This window comes from Marmota flaviventris, chromosome X, assembly GCF_047511675.1.
Source record: "Marmota flaviventris isolate mMarFla1 chromosome X, mMarFla1.hap1, whole genome shotgun sequence".
Taxonomy (NCBI): Eukaryota; Metazoa; Chordata; class Mammalia; order Rodentia; family Sciuridae; genus Marmota; species Marmota flaviventris.
This window is the reverse complement of record NC_092518.1, coordinates 90,573,706-90,594,337: the sequence shown is the minus strand read 5'-3', so window position 1 is coordinate 90,594,337 and position 20,632 is coordinate 90,573,706. Positions and strand designations below refer to the sequence as shown.

General features: G+C 34.0%; 1 protein-coding gene across 1 annotated transcript in view; it reads right to left on the bottom strand.

The window, feature by feature from the left end:
* Positions 1 to 17,017: 17,017 nt before the first annotated feature.
* The window catches only part of Nrk (Nik related kinase), a 132,887-nt gene continuing 129,272 nt past the window's right edge, over positions 17,018 to 20,632 (bottom strand). The window contains exons 28-29 of the mRNA XM_027933308.2: positions 19,784 to 19,923; positions 17,018 to 17,113 (exon numbers count right to left, since the gene is read on the bottom strand). Of these exons, the coding sequence (XP_027789109.2) occupies positions 17,018 to 17,113; positions 19,784 to 19,923 (236 nt within the window). The remainder of the gene's footprint in view (positions 17,114 to 19,783; positions 19,924 to 20,632) is intronic.

Here is a 20,632-nt window from a genome sequence, read left to right as displayed (position 1 = left end):
TATACTGAGTAGTAGAATTTTACTTATTATGCACAAGGCCTTGGGTTCTTTTTGCAGTACTTTAAACAGAAAAAAAGCATGGACTTCAGGAAGCAGACCTCAGAATTCAACTCCAATTCTTTACTTTAAGTTGTATAACCTTGCACAAACTATTTTACCTCACCAAATCTTAGTTTCCCATGTGTGAAACTAAACTAATTATACCCACTAGTGGGATGACTATAATTTTTATCTCAGTAATGTATAAATTGCTTAAATATAGTGACACATTAAATTCAATAAATGGAAACTAAAAATATTTTATTATTTATGTGTATGCATACATATTTATATAAAGCTCACCAATTTGCCCATATAAAATGCTGTTTTTATTTGAATACTGGATGGATATGTTATGATAACTGAGATTCAAAATTGTTGAAGCATTATGTATGATTTTTCTGAAAGAGCTTCAAAATCAGGAAACTTGAGTTTTAATGCAGGTAGCCTTGGGCAAGTCACTTTGCTTTTGTTTTTCTATTTCTATTTCTTTTTCCTCTTCCTCCTCTTCCTCATCCTTCTTCTTCTCTAATTTATAATGACATTGCCCCAAACCTGAAGCCAGGGAAATCTGGTGGTTGGCAAAAGGAAAGGTAGTGGGCCCACTCTGCTGACCATGTATGATACTTCTCTCCATGCATCTAGAACCTCTGTGTGTGTGTGCCTAAGATACAAAATACCTTACCCTTCCAGAGAGAATTTAGTCTACTGGGCAAGGGAAACCATGAAGCCAGACATTCTGCAATACCAGAGAGTCAATAAGTTCTCAAACCAGCTGTGTAATTTCCAGAGCCACCTGAATTTGCATTGAAGGAGGGCAGGGTGAAGTCTTGGTGATTACCTCTGTACCTGGATCCACTATTGATTCTTCCCAAGAACCAAGAAATCCCTGAGAGCACACAAAACTACCATGCATGCTAGGGAGGGATCTGGCTATCAGGGTGGGACAGGACAGTTTGTAGAGTGTCCTCAGGCTCACAGGCCCACAGCAAACACCTGGAGATGCCTAGGTTTATACAAGAAAGGGAGGGGGGTTGTGGCAACCACTGGATGGATAGGCTTTGATGACTGAGCTCCATGCAATTTTTTGAAACGAGAGCCGTATCTAGACATGGGTATAAACAAATACACATCCCCAACCCCAGTGGAAGGCCACTGTCTCCATGGGCAGAACTAATCAGATGATACCCAGCCAACGTTTGGATGTTGCCCATGCATTTGATGCTAGGCAGATTTAAAAACTGGAAGTACCTGAAAGAATTCTTTTCATGTTAAACACCTCAAGAAGGAGAACTTTTTCATATTTTTTTCAATTTACCTTGTAGTTTCCTATGTTGGTTTGAGTAGCTTCCTATCACTAGTTGTTATTTCAGATTTTTATATAACTTTTTGAAGTAGTTTAAGCATTTGTTCATTAAATTTTTCTTCTCTCTCATTTGTATTCCCTTCCCTCCTTTTTTATTTATTCTCTTTATCAATTTATCTTCTCTCATAATTCCCCCCAAATTTTGTTTTTGTTTTTCAAATTTTAAATTTTTCCCTATATTCCCTCTCTCCTCTACTTTGTATATAGTTTAATTTGGGGAGATGGGGGTACTGAAGATTGAGCTCAGGGGCACTCGACCACTGAGCCACATCCCTAGCCCTATTTTGTATTTGATTTAGAGACAGGGTCTCACTGAGTTGCTTAGCACCTCACCATTGCTAAGACTGGCTCTGAACTTGCAATCCTCCTGTTTTAGCCTCCTGAGCCTCTGGGATTACAGGCATGCACCACTGCACCTGGCAGTTTAATGTTATTTTTATATCCATTATTACATAATCTTTCGTGTATTCTATATAATCACTCCTCCCACTTCTGCTCTTTGTTTAATGGATTGTTAGAGCACATTTTCAAAAAGTTTTTATTGTATGTTGATACATGGTTTGATTTCAAGTTGTAGCTATAGCTGTTATTTTCTCCACTCAAAGTAGAGCTTGGGATTGAACATACCACTTTGAACCCATTCAGTGGTGCTTTGAACACATTGAGTGGATGCTTTGTGTCCCAGGCCAGGATGTATCACAGAAAGTGGCTCAAGAAAAAGAATCTCATGTAAAAGTGATAGATATATACCCCACCAAAAAAAGAGAAAACTTCAACATATAAAAAATAAAACATGAGAAAACAAGGCAGTAAGATGCCTCTAAAATTTCAAAATTCCCAAACAACTGAATCCATACACATTGATGTATAGGAAATGCCAAAGAATTTTTAAAAAATGATTAAAATTATGAATTAATTTAATGAACTAAGGAATGAACTAAGAAAGAATGCAATATATGAAGGAGAATTTCATATATTAGGCCACAAAGCAAGTCTTAACAAATATTAAAAAAAGAGAAAATCCCTTGAGTTTTTAAGAGCATAATGGATATTAGAAATCAATAGCAAGAAAAAATAGAGAAACTGTACAGATAATTGGAGGTTAAATATCATACATGTAACAAAGGCAATTTAAATAGGAACATTTATAGCTTTGAGTGCCTACATAAAAAACAATTCAGAAAGATCTCAGGTAAATAATCCAATGATGCATGTCGAGGTATTAGGAAAACAAGAACAAACCAATGTGAAAACCAGTAGAAGGAAAGAAATAATAAAGATCAGAAGTGAAATTAGTGAGACAGAGAATGAAACAATACAAACATCATGGACTCAGATTGGTGTCTGTCTGCCCACAGAGGAATGAATAAAGAAATCGTGTTATATATATATAGTATATATATGTATATATAATGTATATATATGTATATATATGTAATTCTATTGTATATATGCAATTCTATTGTGTATATATATATATATATATATATATATATATATATACATGTGTGTGTACACACACACACACACACACACATACATACAAAACAAAGTTTTATTCAGCCATAAAGAAGAAGGAAATCATGTTTTTTTACAAGAAAATGGATGGAACTGGAGAACATCATGTTAACTAAAATAAGTCAAGGGTCAAATGTATTCTTTCATATGTGGGAGCTAGAAAGAAAAAAATGGGGATCTTATGAAAATAGAAGGCCAGGAGAGTGGAGGAAGGAGGTTGGGGGAGGGAGGAGAGGATGTAAAGGGAACGAACTGGGGATTTATATTGATCAAATTATGTTATGTGCATGCGTGAACACACCAATGAAACCAACTATTCTGTATATTTATTATGTAATAATAATAATAATAATACAAAGATCAATGAAACAGAGTTGGTTCTTTGAAAAGATTGATATTTATGAATAGTTAAGCAAGACTGATAATGCTTAGAAAAACTAATGAAATAGAAGACCAAACTAATAAAATCAGAGATGAAACAAGGGATACTATAAAAGACACCTCTGAAATCCAGAGGATTATTAGCAACCATTTGGAAAACTATATCCAGTAAACTGGAAAATTTAGAAAACATGTATAAATTCCTACATACATGAGACTTACCATTGTTGAACCATTGCTACAAGTAGTAAGGACTGAATCCCAGCAGGACCACCTAAGAAGTGTATGCAATATCTCCAAGCATAATCCATCAGAAGGTTCAGTGGCCAAAGGCATTTCTTTACTAGATTCTGTTCTATGCTGGTTGAGCATTATCAAAAACAAGAGATCTATTCAGTAATAATCAGCCAAGCCTGGGAATCATCTTTGTCTCTGCAGGGCATGATACTTCCCTTCCTTATTCAGAGACACCAGGGTATTTTTGTGGCATGGGAAGAGAGAAAAGCCTGAAAGCCTCTACCCTATGGTTGTGAGACACCGGTTCCCCACCCATATATACTAGGGCACGTATGAGAGAAGTATAGCTATTGGTAATGGTATATTCTAGAGGGTATTCCTGTGGGCATGAATGGTTACAGATAATGTGTTCAAGTTTATCGGGCAGGAAGTGATGGGTTACAGAAGGAAAGTTATTGAAGGAATCACTTAGGTAAATGTTAACACTATCAACAATTAAAATAGGCAAAGCATCGGGTGAAATGACAGGTAGTGCTAACATTTTTAAGGAATGAGGAATACTATTGTTTGAATGTTTGTGACCCCTCCCAAGTTAATGTTGAAACTGGATCCCCAATGCAATGGTATTAAGAGATTGGGTCTTTAGTATGTGATTAGACCATAGTGGCTCCACCTTCATTGACTGAATCAATGCTTTATAAGTTGTCTTGAGGGGGAAAATTTGTTCCCTGTATACTTTCTGTCATAGGAGCACAGTATTGATCCCCTCTGGATAACACAGCAACAATGTACCACATTAGAAGCAGAGATTAGCTGTTACCAGACACCAAATCTGATGGTACCTTGATCTTAGACTTTACAGCCTGGAGGACTATGAGAAATTTTTGTTCTTTGCAAATTTACTAACCTCAGGTATTTTGTTATAGTGGCACAAATGGACTCAGCTAAGAAGGAATGGCATGGGGTGAATATATAGGACTGACACAAAGAGAAATAAAAGGTAATATAGCCTAACAGCAATACCATAAAGGGTGGAAGATTTTAGGGAGAAAGGGGGCAGTGAATAGAAGGGACAATTACTGGGAAGCTGCTACACAGCACAAGGAAAGAATAAAGGTACTAAGGAAGAGATTGAAGTGGGTGATGAGACATGATTAGGAATTTCTGGCCATCAAGAGCAATAATGTTGTCTCATCTAAAATTTTAAAATATGATTTATTATATTATTTTGATACTTTTATATGTAGGTGACAGAATAATTGTTGTCTTAGTTTGTTTTCACTGAATTTCCCCTCTCCTAGCTTATGAGGTATTCAGGTGGACGGAGAGATTATATAATGGAACCCAAAGAGAAACAAGTCTGAAAATATCATGTTGGCCTTTTTAAAGACCTTTTTGTTGTAGATGGGCACAATACTTTATTTTATTTATTTATGTGGTGCTGAGATAAAACCCAGTGCCACACCCATGCTAGACAAGTGCTCTACCACTGAGCCACAACCCCATGTTGTATTTTTTAAGCCTAAATTCTTTGGCACAATTATATTGGGTCATTGTCAAAAGGAAATGTAAAGAGGTAGATGAATTGTATGTGGGATGGAATGGGGACAGGAATATAAAAGGTTAAGGAGAAGGGTAAATTCACCAGGAATGGGAAAGGAGAGGAGGAACTAAAGCTTGCAAAACAGCAGGGACTCATACACTCCCAGCATCCAGGGAGTTAGTGTGACCACTGTGGATATGATCCAAGGCATGTGGATCCCAAATTTGACAAAGATTTCCACAGCCATATGTGCACAGAACCGCTAGAGCAACTTCAAGAAATTAAGGCAAACAATAAACATATCAATGTGGGTTTGTATAAACTATAGACAAGTGAGCACCCCTGAATTTTCTCATCTGTAAAAGATATGTGGCTCCTTTGCATAACTATAATGGATGGATGAGGAAAGCACAAATGATTAAGATTAAATTTCACACCAAACCCTGAGGATGGGGTTTGGAGTCCTAATAATTGTGTTTTGTTTCATTCTTTTTTCCATATTTTTATTGGTGAATTATAGTTGTACAAAATGGTGGGATTTGTTGTTACATATTTTTGCATGCACATGAATATGTATACACACACATACACTATATATATATATATATATATATATATATATATATATATATATATATATATATATCAACACTCCTTGGTATATATCCAGGGGATTTAAAATCAGCATTCTATAGGGACACAGGCACATCAATGTTTATAGCAGCTCAATTCACAACAGCTAAGCTAAGCTATGGAACCAACCTAGGTGCCATCAACAGATGAATAGATAAATAAAATATGGTATTTATACATGATGGAATATTACTTAGCCATAAAGAGAATGAAAGTATAATATGTGCTGATAAATGCATGGAACTGTAGACTATCATGCTAAGTGAAATAAGCCAGTTCTCCAAAAAACAAAGGCAGAATGTTCTCTCTGATATGCGGATGCTAACCCACAACAAGGGAAGGTGGGGAGGAGAAGAAAAGAAGTTCATTAGATTACATAAAGGAGGAATGAAGGGAAGGGAGAGGAAATGTGATTAGGAAAGACAGTAGAATGAATTGGACATAGCTTTCCTATCCTTATATACAAATACATAACTAGTATAACTCCATATCATGTACAACCACAAGAACAGGATCCTAATTAGAAAAAGTTATACTTTATGTATGTAAAATGTTTACAATATATTCTACTGTCATATATATCTTTAAAAAAAGCAAATAAAAAAGAAGAAAGCAATCCTTTCATATCTGCACTAGATAACCTATTAGCTATAGTCCTTCTTATGTTAATGAAGGTTAATCATCAAATTGGTTAAAAAAATCTTTAGAACTTAGGTATGTTTTATAGAACTATAATAACTTTAAACACAGTTTAGAAGAACTAATGTCATTTCATCAAGTAAGAATATATACATATATACTTTATTTTTTTTTTGGTTCTTTTTTTTTAAATTTTTTATTGTTGGCTGTTCAAAACATTACATAGTTCTTGATATATCATATTTCACAATTTGATTCAAGTGGGTTATGAGCTCCCATTTTTACCCCATATACAGATTGCAGAATCACATCAGTTGCACATCCATTGATTTACATATTGCCATACTAGTGTCTGTTGTATTCTGCTGCCTTTCCTATCCTCTACTATCCCCCCTCCCCTCCCCTCCCCTCCCCTCTTCTCTCTCTGCCTCCTCTACTGACATTCGTTTGTCCCCCTTGTATTATTTTTCCCCTTCCCCTCACTTCCTCTTGTATGTACTTTTGTATAACTCTGAGGGTCTCCTTCCATTTCCATGCATTTTCCCTTCTCTCTCCCTTTCCCTCCCACCTCTCATCCCTGTTTAATGTTAATCTTCTTCTCATGCTCTTCGACCCTACTCTGTTCTTAGTTACTCTCCTTATATCAAAGAAGACATTTGGCATTTGTTTTTTAGGGATTGGCTAGCTTCACTTAGCATAATCTGCTCTAATGCCATCCATTTCCCTGTAAATTCTATGATTTTGTCATTTTTTAATGCAGAGTAATACTCCATTGTGTATAAATGCCACATTTTTTTTATCCATTCATCCATTGAAGGGCATCTAGGTTGGTTCCACAGTCTATATACTTTAAAATATATATTGTAAAGTAAGTTATAACATAAATTCAACAGTTCATTTGAGGAAATCCTTTTTTAAAAAGCTTCACTTTTATAGAGCCCTAGTTCATGTTAAGTAAAAATGACTACAAACATATAGAAGGTATTATAATTAGAGATGTTAGCAAAAAAACTTAGTCGCCTCTATATTATGCTAAGAGAAAAATCAAGATAATCAGTGTTATATTCATACAGTCAGATTTTGAAAGCTTTAGAGCATCTGCATCAATAAAGCATATAGTTTATTTAACTAGATGTACAAGCCAGAGAGAGAGAGAGAGAGAGAGAGAGAGAGAGAGAAATTGTAGAACAAATGAAAATTTGTATAAATCTTAACATTTGTAGGACTCAATTTTACTTTTAGCAATAAGTTTTTTTAAATGTTTTTAATTTTAGATAGACACAATAACTTTAATTTATTTTTATTTTTTAATGTGGTGCTGAGGATTGAACACTGTGAGATGCAAGTGCTCCACCCATGAGCTACAACCCCAGTCCAGTAATAAGTTTTTAGAAACTAAAATCAGTAGCAAACATTAAAAAAAATCTTGATAAAACATACAATATTTGTTCTTTCTTTTAAAAATATTTTAATTGTTGTTGGATCTTTATTTTATTCATTTATTTATATGAGGTGCTGAGAATCAAACCCAGTGCCTCACACATGTACCACTGAGCCACAACCCCAGTTTACAATATTTGTTCTTTAAGCCAGTTTTATTTGTAAACTTTATTAAGAGCACATCAGTCGTTGCTAAACTGTTGGATCCTAGTTAAAAATACATTTCAAAAGTTACTTTTAATTCCTCTAGAATTTCAGTATTATTAGACTTGTCATCAAACAGAACAAAATCCATTTAATATTTTAAGAAGGCAGCAAAGCAACTTGCTAATTAAAATAATGAAACTCAGTGTGTGCAGAGACTATTAAAGTATTAATGGAAAATGAGTTGTTCTATAAGCAACACCATGCCTTGTATATCAACATGAAACTTTCCTAACAAGGCAATTGTGAAAATAAATTTATAAGAGGTCAACTAGTTGTAAAACATTTAGGTTACTTAATGAGAGTATAGACAGACTGAGAGTTAAGTTTTGAAATTTCCACAAGGATTTATAATCAATTAACAAAAACAACAACAAAAGAAATGATGTCATTCCAGGAATCAGGAAGAGAAGCTATACACAGGTAATTAGCATTTTAAATCACCTGTTATCTCCTTTGACTTTTATCAGGCCTGAAACAAGGAAAGCATACTTTTACTTGTGAATTTTCAAATCTGTTAGATGAATAATGTTTTAGATAATCCATGAATGTTGTCTATAGATAGAAGCATTATATACTTATTGGAATAAAACAGAATATTTTAGAAGTGTGAAAAGCCTAAATTTTCTAGCTCTGGTTTCCTTGTGAAAGCAAAATGACTTAAAAAGCTACATTTTAAAGAATTCTAAAGGCCTGCTTTATTTAATTTACTCATTTTAATACCTATCTATACAAATTCAAGGAATGCAAGCATAGTTAATATTCTCAGTTTGTTTTTTTTTTTTTGCCAAAAATGTCTGAAAGAGGTTGTTGTAAATAGAAAATGTTCAACTCTCTATGTTGAACTCATACAGAAAAATATCCCAGTTGGTTGGCAGTTCAGAGAATTGAACTACTAGATTTTAAAGGCATTCTTATTATGAACAAGTTCCAATTGCTGATTACAGATTTAGTAAGTCATGTGAATCAAAAGGCCTTTAAGCTAATTTTTGTTAGTTAATTTAGTACTATGTAAACAGATAATATATTGCATATAAACATATAAGTTCATAGAAGGAAACTTTAAGGCTTACATTTATCATTTGCTAGTTTTAAAAAACAGACTAAGAACCTGATATTGAAAGCAATCTGTTAAATTTTAAATTTGTATTTCCAAAGTTGAGGCCAGTTAGAAATTTACATCTTTTTAAAAATATTTTTTTAGTTGTAGATGGATACAATACCTTTATTTTATTTATTTATTTTTATGTGGTCCTGGGGATTGAACCCAGTGCCTCACACATGCTATGCAACACTCTACCACAGAGCAACTACCTGGGCCCCAGAAATTTACATCTTAAAGACTAAGGCTAGCAGCCTGTGTGGAAAAATTTGCCTATAATCCCAGACCCTCTCTGGAGGCTGATGCAGAAGGATCAGGAGTTCAAAGCCAGCCTCAGCAATACATAGAGGTTCTAAGAAATTTAGTGATACCCTGTCCCCTGTTGAGAGAGAGAGAGAGAGAGAGAGAGAGAGAGAGAGAGAGAGACTTAATTAGATAAAATAAAACAAAAATATAATTTAAGCAAGCCAAAAGAAGCAAAATCATGGGGTGGGGAAGGGAAAAAAGCTCAAATAAAGCAATCACAGATCACTTTAGTCCATTTCTTTTTGACAAAGGCCTATCTGATGAAGGAAGCAAGGACTATGTTTAGAAAATGTTTTGGGTAAGTAAAATGTGCTACTTTTAGGAGTTTCTTCCCACGTTTTACCAGTGGCCCAGAATATCCACCTTAAATGTTGAGAGGGGAAAACATCACACACTAAGGAGTAAATGGGGTTAGCTTGAAGTGTGGGTTGACCAGACCCTTATGCACCATCTGCATGAGCTTCCTGAAGTTCCTTCTAACCCAGGGATGGGATGGGGTATGTTCTGCAAATGAATCCCCTATGCTAGTGGATAAACATGTTGCTATAGCCATCAGAATATAGCCTATTGAAGCCCACTGTCAAGTTAATAAACATGAAGCAGTTAGACTAAATCAGCATGGACTTTTAGATTATTAGGCCATGGTATAATCTTCCAAAACCAACCCAAACAAAGGAGTACTCTCCAAACCAATATAATTAATGAAAAATGCTTATGAGTTCTGAAGTCTATCTTACTGACCCAAAAAGCCAATGGCTTAGAAGAGCTCACTCAAGCTCCAAGCAGCTTAAGTTTTAAATGGCTTACTCAAGCCCAAAACAGCTCACTCAAGCCCAGAGGATGAATAGCTAGTACTGCAAAATGACCCAATGAAGGTCCAAAAACTCAATTATTGCAAATAAAATCCTCAGTGTGTATTCCAATGGGACTGCCAACAATGTCCTGTTGACCATTACCAATAACATTATTTTCCTTACCAGTGAAGAAATTTTTAAGTAGCTGAAGCTGGAGCAGGAAGGAAAGGACAAACTCCCTGGGATTATCTCTGGGTAGCTGTGAGACCCTTCCTGACTTTCCAGCTGCAGGTTCAGCTAGTTGTGAAAGTGTCTTAGCCCTGAGGTCTTTTCTCCTCAGAGATCTCTACAGGCCCAAGATATATGCTTAAGGGTAGCGTTTTACTCCTAGAATGGCCTGCCAAAACTGTTATTGACTGACTGTATTACCACTCAGGAGGAAAGAGGCTAGGCTATAATGCTCACTGCTCCAGAAATATTTGCAGTCAAATTGGTAGGAAAATGGTTTTTATTTAATACCAGCTTTGAGGAAAGATAGGTGAAACTTAATTGTTTTAGTCTCTATCTTCAAGAAGCTCTGGGGAGGAGGGAGTCTTTTAAAAGGAGAAAGGGATTCATTAGGACAAAAGATAGGACTTCCACAAATTTTGCTTCCAGGTCCTTGGAACCTCGTTATCATGTCAAAAGAAGCTAGGACTTCCTGGGCCTAGCATATCTATCTTCTAATTTCAGAAGTAGGTGGGGAGAGGCAAATTCAGTCTGTTTCATCAAGACTCTATTGTTGTATATAGTTTTGTAGACTTTTGGATAGATGGTCCCATTTGGCATGCATTTTAATGACTACCTTCCCACCTGTTAAGTCAGACACTTTCGGGTGCTAGAAACATGCCCTTAATTAAGGAGCACTTGGGATTTTTAATGGATTTACAATGTAAAATATTTGAATGAAAAGTATATTGAAAAACCTTGAAGATCCTTAAATATATCTCAGGATGCTACAACATAATGTGTTAATCTTGTGAAATAAATTACATTCGAACCAAATATTTGTATAAATCATCCAGTTGAATGGCTTGTTTTGTGCTATTTTTTATGCTACTAAACAATATTTGTCATTATTAAAGAGCCTTGAGTAATTACTATAGTAATTAGTATGTTACTTTTGTGTTCCTTTTAAAGATAAACAAACCAAATTTTAAAAGACACAATTTTTATGTCCAGATCTTTATCTTAATTGTATATTCATGAGGTAAAATGTTTTTAAATCATCCCCCATACTTTATGGCCCTTTGGTCACCAGAGTACAGATGATACTTTCATGAGACAAATAATGAATTTGTTCATTTCAAGTGGTTGTAAGTGAAGTAGCACAAAGGACAATCGAAGCAAAAAAAAAAAAAAAAGTCAGCTTAAGTCATGTTTTTATTGAAAACATCTGTATGTTAAGCACCAAATGAGGCACATTGATATATAGGATGGCAAAGCTACAAATTAAAATTAATCCCAATTCTGATTTTGGACTTATCTACTGTTTCATTATGAACCAGCTTCTGAAAATATAAGTCCATATAGAATTCATTTTTCTCCTTCTGGAACTTTTTTTTAATTAGTTGACCTGGTTGTGAACTACATAAAAAATTACATGTGTCAATGCTTTATGAAGTATGTTTATTAGTTTCCACCATTCATTTGAAAATAAAGATGTGTCACACTCAATGACTTTATTATCTTAAGGACCTTGTGTTCTATTATTAGCTTTAAGTGAGGGAGAAAGGCCCTGTATATGAAAAAAAGTGTAAGACTGTAAATCAGTGTTGGGAAAAGATTCAGTTAGTAGCTTTGCAGTATTGGAGCCTGTAAATCCATTGTTCTCTTTGTGAGTGATAAAGTTATTAACAGTTAATATTCTTCAATTCATCACCCACCCTGTCCCCATGGTTTGAGAAGGGGTTCCCAGGATAACACTCCCAGACTTAGTGCTTCATTCTGTAGAATCTAATTGTAATTTATAACACTTTTATCTTTGGTTCATAATACTGTCCTTTTAAGTAGCTGAAGTCAGTGGGCTCTATGTATAAAGTTGAATATATCAACTTGATTGTAATGAAGCATTTTGGATTTATCTTTGAAAAAGCCTGAACAAGCTTAATGTGTTCATGTAGCCAAGCTCCTAATTGACTGGCTTCTTTTGACAAATTAGGCCCATGCCCAACTGGCACTAAGAGGAAATTTTGATGAACCTCTCTCCAGAATGCCCTAAAATGACATGAAGTACATGGTACCCTGCTTCGCATGTATCACTGCTGAGACATCTTCTGAGAGAAGTACTGTTCCTCTGGTTCCAAAGGAAGGAAACAGCTTTACTGACAACCTGCCATGATGATGCCGTCTTCTGTTTTCCATCATCAGCCTGCACTAAACTCTTTCATAAATGCTAAGAAAATATAAATATTTACTCCTTTATTTTTTTAAATTTTTTTATTGTTGGTTGTTCAAAACATTACATAGTTCTTGATATATCATATTTCACACTTTGATTCAAGTGGGTTATGAACTCCCATTTTTACCCCATATACAGATTGCAGAATCACATCAGTTACACATCCATTGATTTACATATTGCCATACTAGTGAGTGTTGTGTTCTGCTGCCTTTCCTATCCTCTACTATCCCCCCTCCCCTCCCCTCCCCTCCCCTCTTCTCTCTCTACCCCCTCTACTGTCATTCATTTCTCCCCCTTGTATTATTTTTCCCTTTCCCCTCACTTCCTCTTGTATGTACTTTTGTATAACCCTGAGGGTCTCCTTCCATTTCCATGCAATTTCCCTTCTCTCTCCCTTTCCCTCCCACCTCTCATCCCTGTTTAATGTTAATCTTCTTCTCCTGCTCTTCGTCCCTACTCTGTTCTTAGTTACTCTCCTTATATCAAAGAAGACATTTGGCATTTGTTTTTTAGGGATTGGCTAGCTTCACTTAGCATAATCTGCTCTAATGCCATCCATTTCCCTGCAAATTCTATGATTTTGTCATTTTTTAATGCAGAGTAATACTCCATTGTGTATAAATGCCACATTTTTTTTTATCCATTCGTCTATTGAAGGGCATCTAGGTTGGTTCCACAGTCTTGCTATTGTGAATTGTGCTGCTATGAACATCGATGTAGCAGTGTCCCTGTAGCATGCTCTTTTTAGGTCTTTAGGGAATAGACCAAGAAGGGGAATAGCTGTGAATAAGGTTCCTTCTCTTTCCACTGTACTTGAAAATACTGGGGTAAGAATAGGAGGGAAGGGCTGGGATTGTAGCTCAGTGGTTGAGCGCTTACTTCAAATGCGTGAGGCACTGGGTTTGATCCTCAGCACCACATAAATAAATAAATAAATAAATAAATAAATAAATAAATAAAATGAAGATATTGTGTATATCTACAACTAAAAAACTATTTACAAAAAAGAATAGGAGGGAAGCAGCATTAAAACTTGCCTGGGTTTCACCCATTTCATGTGAGTCTGTGTAAAGTCTCATGTATTTAGAAGAAATTTTATCCATTTCTAATTTCACTACTGTATATAGAAAGATTTTTAATCAGATTAATATCTACTTCTTCAGCCAGAATTCCTAATGCAATACTAGGCAGAACCTCTAACATCTTTTAATCAATGCATTATTACATATTTTAAAGAAATGAATACTCCTTCAAGCAATCTTAATTCCAAGGCATTCGACAAATATACTTCAATAATGATAAAAATCAATAATTTTGATAATTTTTATTTTTAGAAGTTGAACAATGATTTATTACAGAATTTCTGATTAAGCAATTACCATTCTCAAAAGATTTTTTTGATATTTTTAGAGTATAGATTGAATACAAATTGAAATTGACACACTTATTGAAACAAATTGAAGAGTACTTAAAATATCCCATTGAATGTGTGTAGCATTATTCCTCATTTTATAGTGTCTCAACTAAATGAATTTTGGCAGAAATTTTGGCAGGGATTAATTTGTTTCAAAATTAGTATCATGAAAAACATTAAACTTATGCATTCTATTATGTGTGTGTATCTGTGTGTGTATATGTGTGTATGTGTGTGTGTATGTGTATGTGTGTATGTGTGTGTGTATGTGTGTATATGTGTGTGTATGTGTGTGTGTATGTGTGTGTATGTGTGTGTGTGTTCTTGTGTGATTCTGCTTTGCTTCTTTTAACATCTTAATGATTATTCCTTTGTTTTGTTCTTCTGAGGATCTTACCTTATTTCAACTGACTCAACTACTCAGATTTTATCAGCCCTATTCATCCAAAATTTTCTAGATTTTCCATATTTCTAATTATACCTTTTATTTTGAACAAGGGCTTTAATGAAAAAATTAATCTCGCTAAAATAAAACCACACTGTATCACTAGTGCTGCTCACAACCTGCCAGAACTTTCATGCTTCAAACCACAGGGCTGGGAAAATTGGCTTACAGAAGTCCCCTTCCATATCTCTGTGATGGGCTGGGTTTGTAGTACTGCTGCTACAATAGTAAAGCACAGATATAATTTCTTCTATCTGTTACAAAATATAGTGACTATGAAATTTCACTTTCCCTTCACTTTCTTCTTTCAGCTGGCAAAGGATATGGAAATTCCAGACCAGTTTACATCAAAATTGGAAATATCCATCACCTATGAACTGCTTCAAATATTTTCGGTCCTTTCTGTTTGGCTAACTAACATTTGAATCCCTCCTCTTCTTGATGTGTGCCCAGTTTCCTTTCTTCCATGATACCTTATTCATTAAAGCTCAGTTACACATTACAATCTCTCTTATGTGGATACTTTGGGGTGACTTTGTAGATGCCATTCATTATTGTGTATATATACTAGAATAACTACCACAGAATACAAATGGGAGTTGAATGCATAAGATAGATTTAATGTATTACTGCCTTAAACTATGATTTTAAGATAAAACTTATTAAGCTTAACACTGAGTAAATATAATGAAGAAACAAAATGAATTCCTTAAAATACTTTTTTCTACATACTACCTAAATGAGAAAATCTTGAAATTCAAACATAGCAAGCTCCATTTGCTCAGCAATGAGGTACTTGCACAAAGTTCCCCCATGGCCTTTTGGTGTACAAATTTAAAATAAAGAAGACTACTTCTAAGGAAATGATTTGACATAAAAGTTTGTTTTCTTTTTAAAACTACTTCATTTAAAAAAGTCATTTGAGTTGTAAACACTCAAGGATAAGCCAGTTTTAGGATCACATTATTGTATCACAGTAACAGAAATGTGAATCACATTTATTACTTTAATTCATGGATTTAGGTTCTCCTAAATTCTTGACATTGAGCTACTACACTCTTGATAGAAGTTGTTAGGAAAATCCAAATCTTCATTTCTGGCAGCAAAGTGCCAAGAAATGATGTGCTATGATGAAATCACACAGTCAGCTGCTTCTTATTTTGGTAAACCAGGTAGTTTGAAAATTATTATCCCACTAGCACTGTCTTCAGATTTTAGAACAGAGCTAGAGGAATTATTAATGAGGTATACTTTGTGGTAGTTCTGTTGCTTCTCTATTGCTCCAGAACTAACCATGTTATTGAGGATGGATATGCAGAAATTATGCTTTTCACCAGGTAGTAGTAACCATAGGTGACCAAACATCACCTATTTATGGCGTCTATATGTCAGTGATGGGCTAGCATGACTTTCACTACTCTAATTTTGCAGAATTAGGTATATGAAGAAGGTTATATTTTTTTCAAAATCTTTTCATTTCTTTACTTACAACATTAAGTCATTACATATGGAATTATCATTGAAATAATTTCAAATGAATTTCTGATTTTATAGTAATATAATTTGAAAATTTAAGTATTAGCAGTTGAAAATGTTGTTGTTTTGTTTTTATTTTGCCTACTAAATGAAGGGAAATTTTTATTCTGAGATTTGGTAAATATTTGGTGCTGTCTGATGGTCCTACCGTTGTGTAGTTAATAATTTTGAAAAAGTCAGCCAATCTTGGGGATAAAATTTGACGCCTAAAGTATTTAAAAAAAAAAAAAAAACAAAACTCTTTCTACAGTACATGTGTATTGGAGTTCAGTCCTGCATTCAGGCTTACAAGTGTATTATTTGGTGGTGTGTAAAAACAGCTATTGCACATCTTTGGGAATTATGAGGAAAGCATCTGAGGCTTTATTTCATTCTTACTGTAGGGAGAAAACCAGTTTAACGTGAGTGAAAAGAACATAACCGGTCTCTAACTGCAGGCTTAATTGTGAGAAAATGGGTGAGTTTCCTTTCTTTATTGCTATAATTTTCTCTGGGCATGCAGGTTGTTCAACCTTAGTCTGTGTTATAAAATATTCACTACAATTTTTATTTCACAATCTGACTTTTTTTTATATGATAAGAAAAATTACATGTAGTTTGTTTTATCTTTCTGAGAACTTGTTCAGGGCCAATGCTGCTTGTAATCTAACTTATGACAGGTTTCTTTACTCCTTGTTGTAAATATGAATACAGATACTGTCCAAAGTGTCCAAAGAGTTTGTTTGAATTCACAGTAACAAAAGTTACAAAGTTTGTGCAAAAGATATTGTACACCACTGGAGTACATAGAGCTTGCTATAGTTAATTTTATATGTAAAGCTACATTCTCATTAAAACTATTCTGAGCTACATTAAAAGTTTCTGATTTAATTTTTCTCTAACAATAAAACTGAATGCTCATTTTAATCTCTAAAATCTGAAGATGCAATTGCATATATGTGATGTTTATAAATGTTATAATAAATCACTGGAACCTTTTAAACACCATAATTGCTTTGGAGCTCTTCAAGTTTTCCGAGGGTCATAAAGTAAACACGGCTGTGGCGGTTGTGCAGGGTAGAGGTAAAGAACAGCTTTAAAAGAAAGAGAAAAACACTATCAGTAGATATTTAATACATTTAACCAGATATTTCATAAACAAAAGTGTGAAGTACTAGTATATAGCTATAATTTCAATTTATCTGCATCTGGTAATTAAAATACTAAGCCAAGGGGCTGGGGTTTTAGCTCAGCGGTAGAGTGCTCAGCTAGCATATGTGAGGCATTGGGTTTAATCCTCAGCACCACATTAAAAATGTGTATTAAAAAATACATAAACAAAATAAAGGTATTGTGTCCATCTACAACTAAAAAAAATTTAAAAAAATACTAAGTCAAACTGTTGTTTGAAATAGGTTTTCCTCCAACCAAGAATAAAAATTTAAATTAGTTTGGAGTTTAATTTACAAACTTAAAAATAACCTTCCCCATATTCCATAAAATTGCAATTTATAGTTTAAATAAAATATTTTTGTAGGTGAGATTCATATGCTAATATTCTTGAGTTTTGATTTTCTTACTTTAAAAATCTATTTTTATTCAAGTTGGCATTTCTTTCAATAAAATAAAAATTGTTCTGATGTTATTTATCATTGCTTCTGGTGTTTAAGAAGCCACTGAAAATTTCTGCTTCCTGCAATTTTCCATTTCATAGAAATATAGTGAGACCAATAGATTGATATAATGAGTTAAACCAAATGGCTTAGAGAGGGGCATGTTGGGTAAACATGGACTGTTCCTCAGAACAGAACATGGACATAAATATCAAACACACATCCTCTTGTTAGGACTAAGATTTTTGACATTCATATTGGATAAATACTTAGGAGAATCTGAGACATAATAATAATGATGAAGATCAGGTATACTAGCTACTTGACTTAACATATTTTATGTGCCAGACATTCTTGTGAGATGCTTACGAAGTACACATTTTGTGAATTTTCACATTTGTTCCCAAAACAATTATTAATATTCCTATTTTGGAGATGAAGGAAACTAAGGCTCAGAAAGATCAAACTCCTCAGGTTCTCATACCTAGTTAACTGGCAGAACCAGGACTGCATTGTAGGTCTATATGGCCTCTAACACTGCTTCTTGCCATTACATCATTTTACATTGAAAATCAACATCCTTCCTTAATTTGCTCTGCTTTACTCTAGTTATTCTGATATTAACTTGAAACCTCTACAATGTCTTTTAAATAGGAAAGTTTCTTATTCTTATTAGGATTATTTCTTCACACTATTATTTCCCATAATATGTAGAAATGGTAATGGTTTCATGCAATGTACTTTTCCACCTAGCTATTTGAAATAATTGTTGAAATTAATCAAATTACAGAAGTAATTGCCAAATTTTGATTTTATTTTCCTTGTCTGCAAAACAGACTTCATAATAGATACTTGTGAATATAAATTGATAACTTTTACATTACCAAGCATAAAAAAGATATCATGTAATTAGGTGCATTGAAAACATAAAAACCTTTTCCTTCTTCTATTATTGGATTATATTGAAAGTTGTAAAAGACTTATTTACCCCTGCCCCACTTGAAAAACAAAACAAAACAAAAATGCGGGGCTGCGGATGTGGATCAAGTGGTAGCACGCTCGCCTGGCATGGTGCCGCCTGGGTTCCATCCTCAGCACCACAAACAAACAAAGATGTTGTGTCTGCTGAAAACTAAAAAAAATAAATATTAAAATTCTCTCTCTCTCTCTCTCTCTCTCTCTCTTTAAAAAAATGCTGGCAAAGATGTGGAGAAAAAAGAACTCTCATATACTATTGGTGAGGAAGTAAGTTAGTACATCCTTTGGAGAACAGTGTAGAGGTTTCTCAAAAAACAAATAGATCTATCATACAACCTAGCTATTCCACTTTTGGATATAAACCCAAAAGAAATGAAATCATTACAATAAAGAGATACTTTCATGCCCATATTTATTGTAGAACTATTCACAATAGCTTGGGAATCAGCCTCAGTATCCATCCACTGATGAATGGATAAAGATTATGTGGTACATAAACACAATGGAAAATTATTCAGCCATAAAAAATGAAATTCTATCATTTGCAGCAAAAATGAATGGAACTGGAAAAAAATTATGTTAAGTGAAATAATCCAGGCACAAAAAGGCAGGCACTACATGTTTTTTTCTCACATGTGGAAGCTAAGAAAAGTTGTCCTGAATGTAGAATAATGATTAATAGAGGTTGGGAAGGGTGTGGGGAGTGGTAGATAAATGGAGGATGGACTAAATTGGTTCACAGTGTATGCATGTGTTGAAATAGTACACTAAACCACATCAATATGTACAATTAATACACATTCACCAAAAACAAAATACAAAAACATTTTGAAAAGACAGATTTGCTCAAACATTTTTTGTTTAAAAATATTATTTTAATATAAATATGTAAATGACTATGGATCAAAGATAATCAATTCTTCCCAAACCAAAAATGGATAAATTTTGTGTAAGACAGAACTAGAAATTCTTACTTTTTTTGAAAATAGGTCATTTTGAAACAGAACTTTATTATCTACCAAATTTATGTTTCTACTGGAAAAGAGAAAAATTGTTTCTTTTATCAATAATATGCCAATTAAAAATACATAACAGAATGTATACAACACAAATTTCTTTAGTTAATTTCAATGATTGCTTTAATTTTGCTCTAACTGAAGAGTATTAACATACCTTGTCACCTCGGGTACACAGAAATCTCAGTTTCTTGATTGATCTGCGTTTCAGCTCATTTTCCAGAGCCCTTGATTGCAAAGAACGTGCTTCAATGGCCTTTTGGCCCCATCCTGTGGTTCGCTGGGAACACTCAAAAGCTAAAATACAAATGATGAATATCAGAAAATCACAAAATCTTTTTGTCAGTGATAGAAAATTAAAATCACAATCAATGTTTGATTATTTTGCTTCATTCCTACAGTTCAGGTTAACCCATCCCTTTTCCCCCTTCTTCTATGATTTGGCCATTTTGCTGTTCAACAGTGTTTTCAAGCTAGCTATTTTAAGGCACCATCGTGACCAACACTGAATTACTAGATCTCTATTAATTCTTGTATTCATTTTCTCTAAGACCACAGAAAAAGTCAAAGATTAATTCTACCTTCTTTGTAGAAATCTAAGTCTATTCACTGGTATTCTTTAATAGTCTAAGTGGCTAATAAGAATTTCTAATAAGGGTTCATATTTGTGCTTGCGTGACACACATGGAAACTTAATTCCTAAAAATTAAAAGTGTTAAAATGATTTGTTCAAATAATTACTTTGGCAACCTTAATATAATTGAATAAGTTACCATGTTATAAGCATAACCAATGCTAATTTGACACTTTTAAGGCTTTTTCCTGCTCGAGAAATTTTTATTAAGATCTTAACTATTTTAGCCCTGTTTTATAATACTTTGTGACAATATGGATTATGACAAAAATTGCCTTAAAGCAGAAAACTTAATTATGTAGATAACCACACAGTCATCTGGTGTTGTATGGTATTTTGTGGTACTGGGAGCAGCAAAATCATTAAATTTTT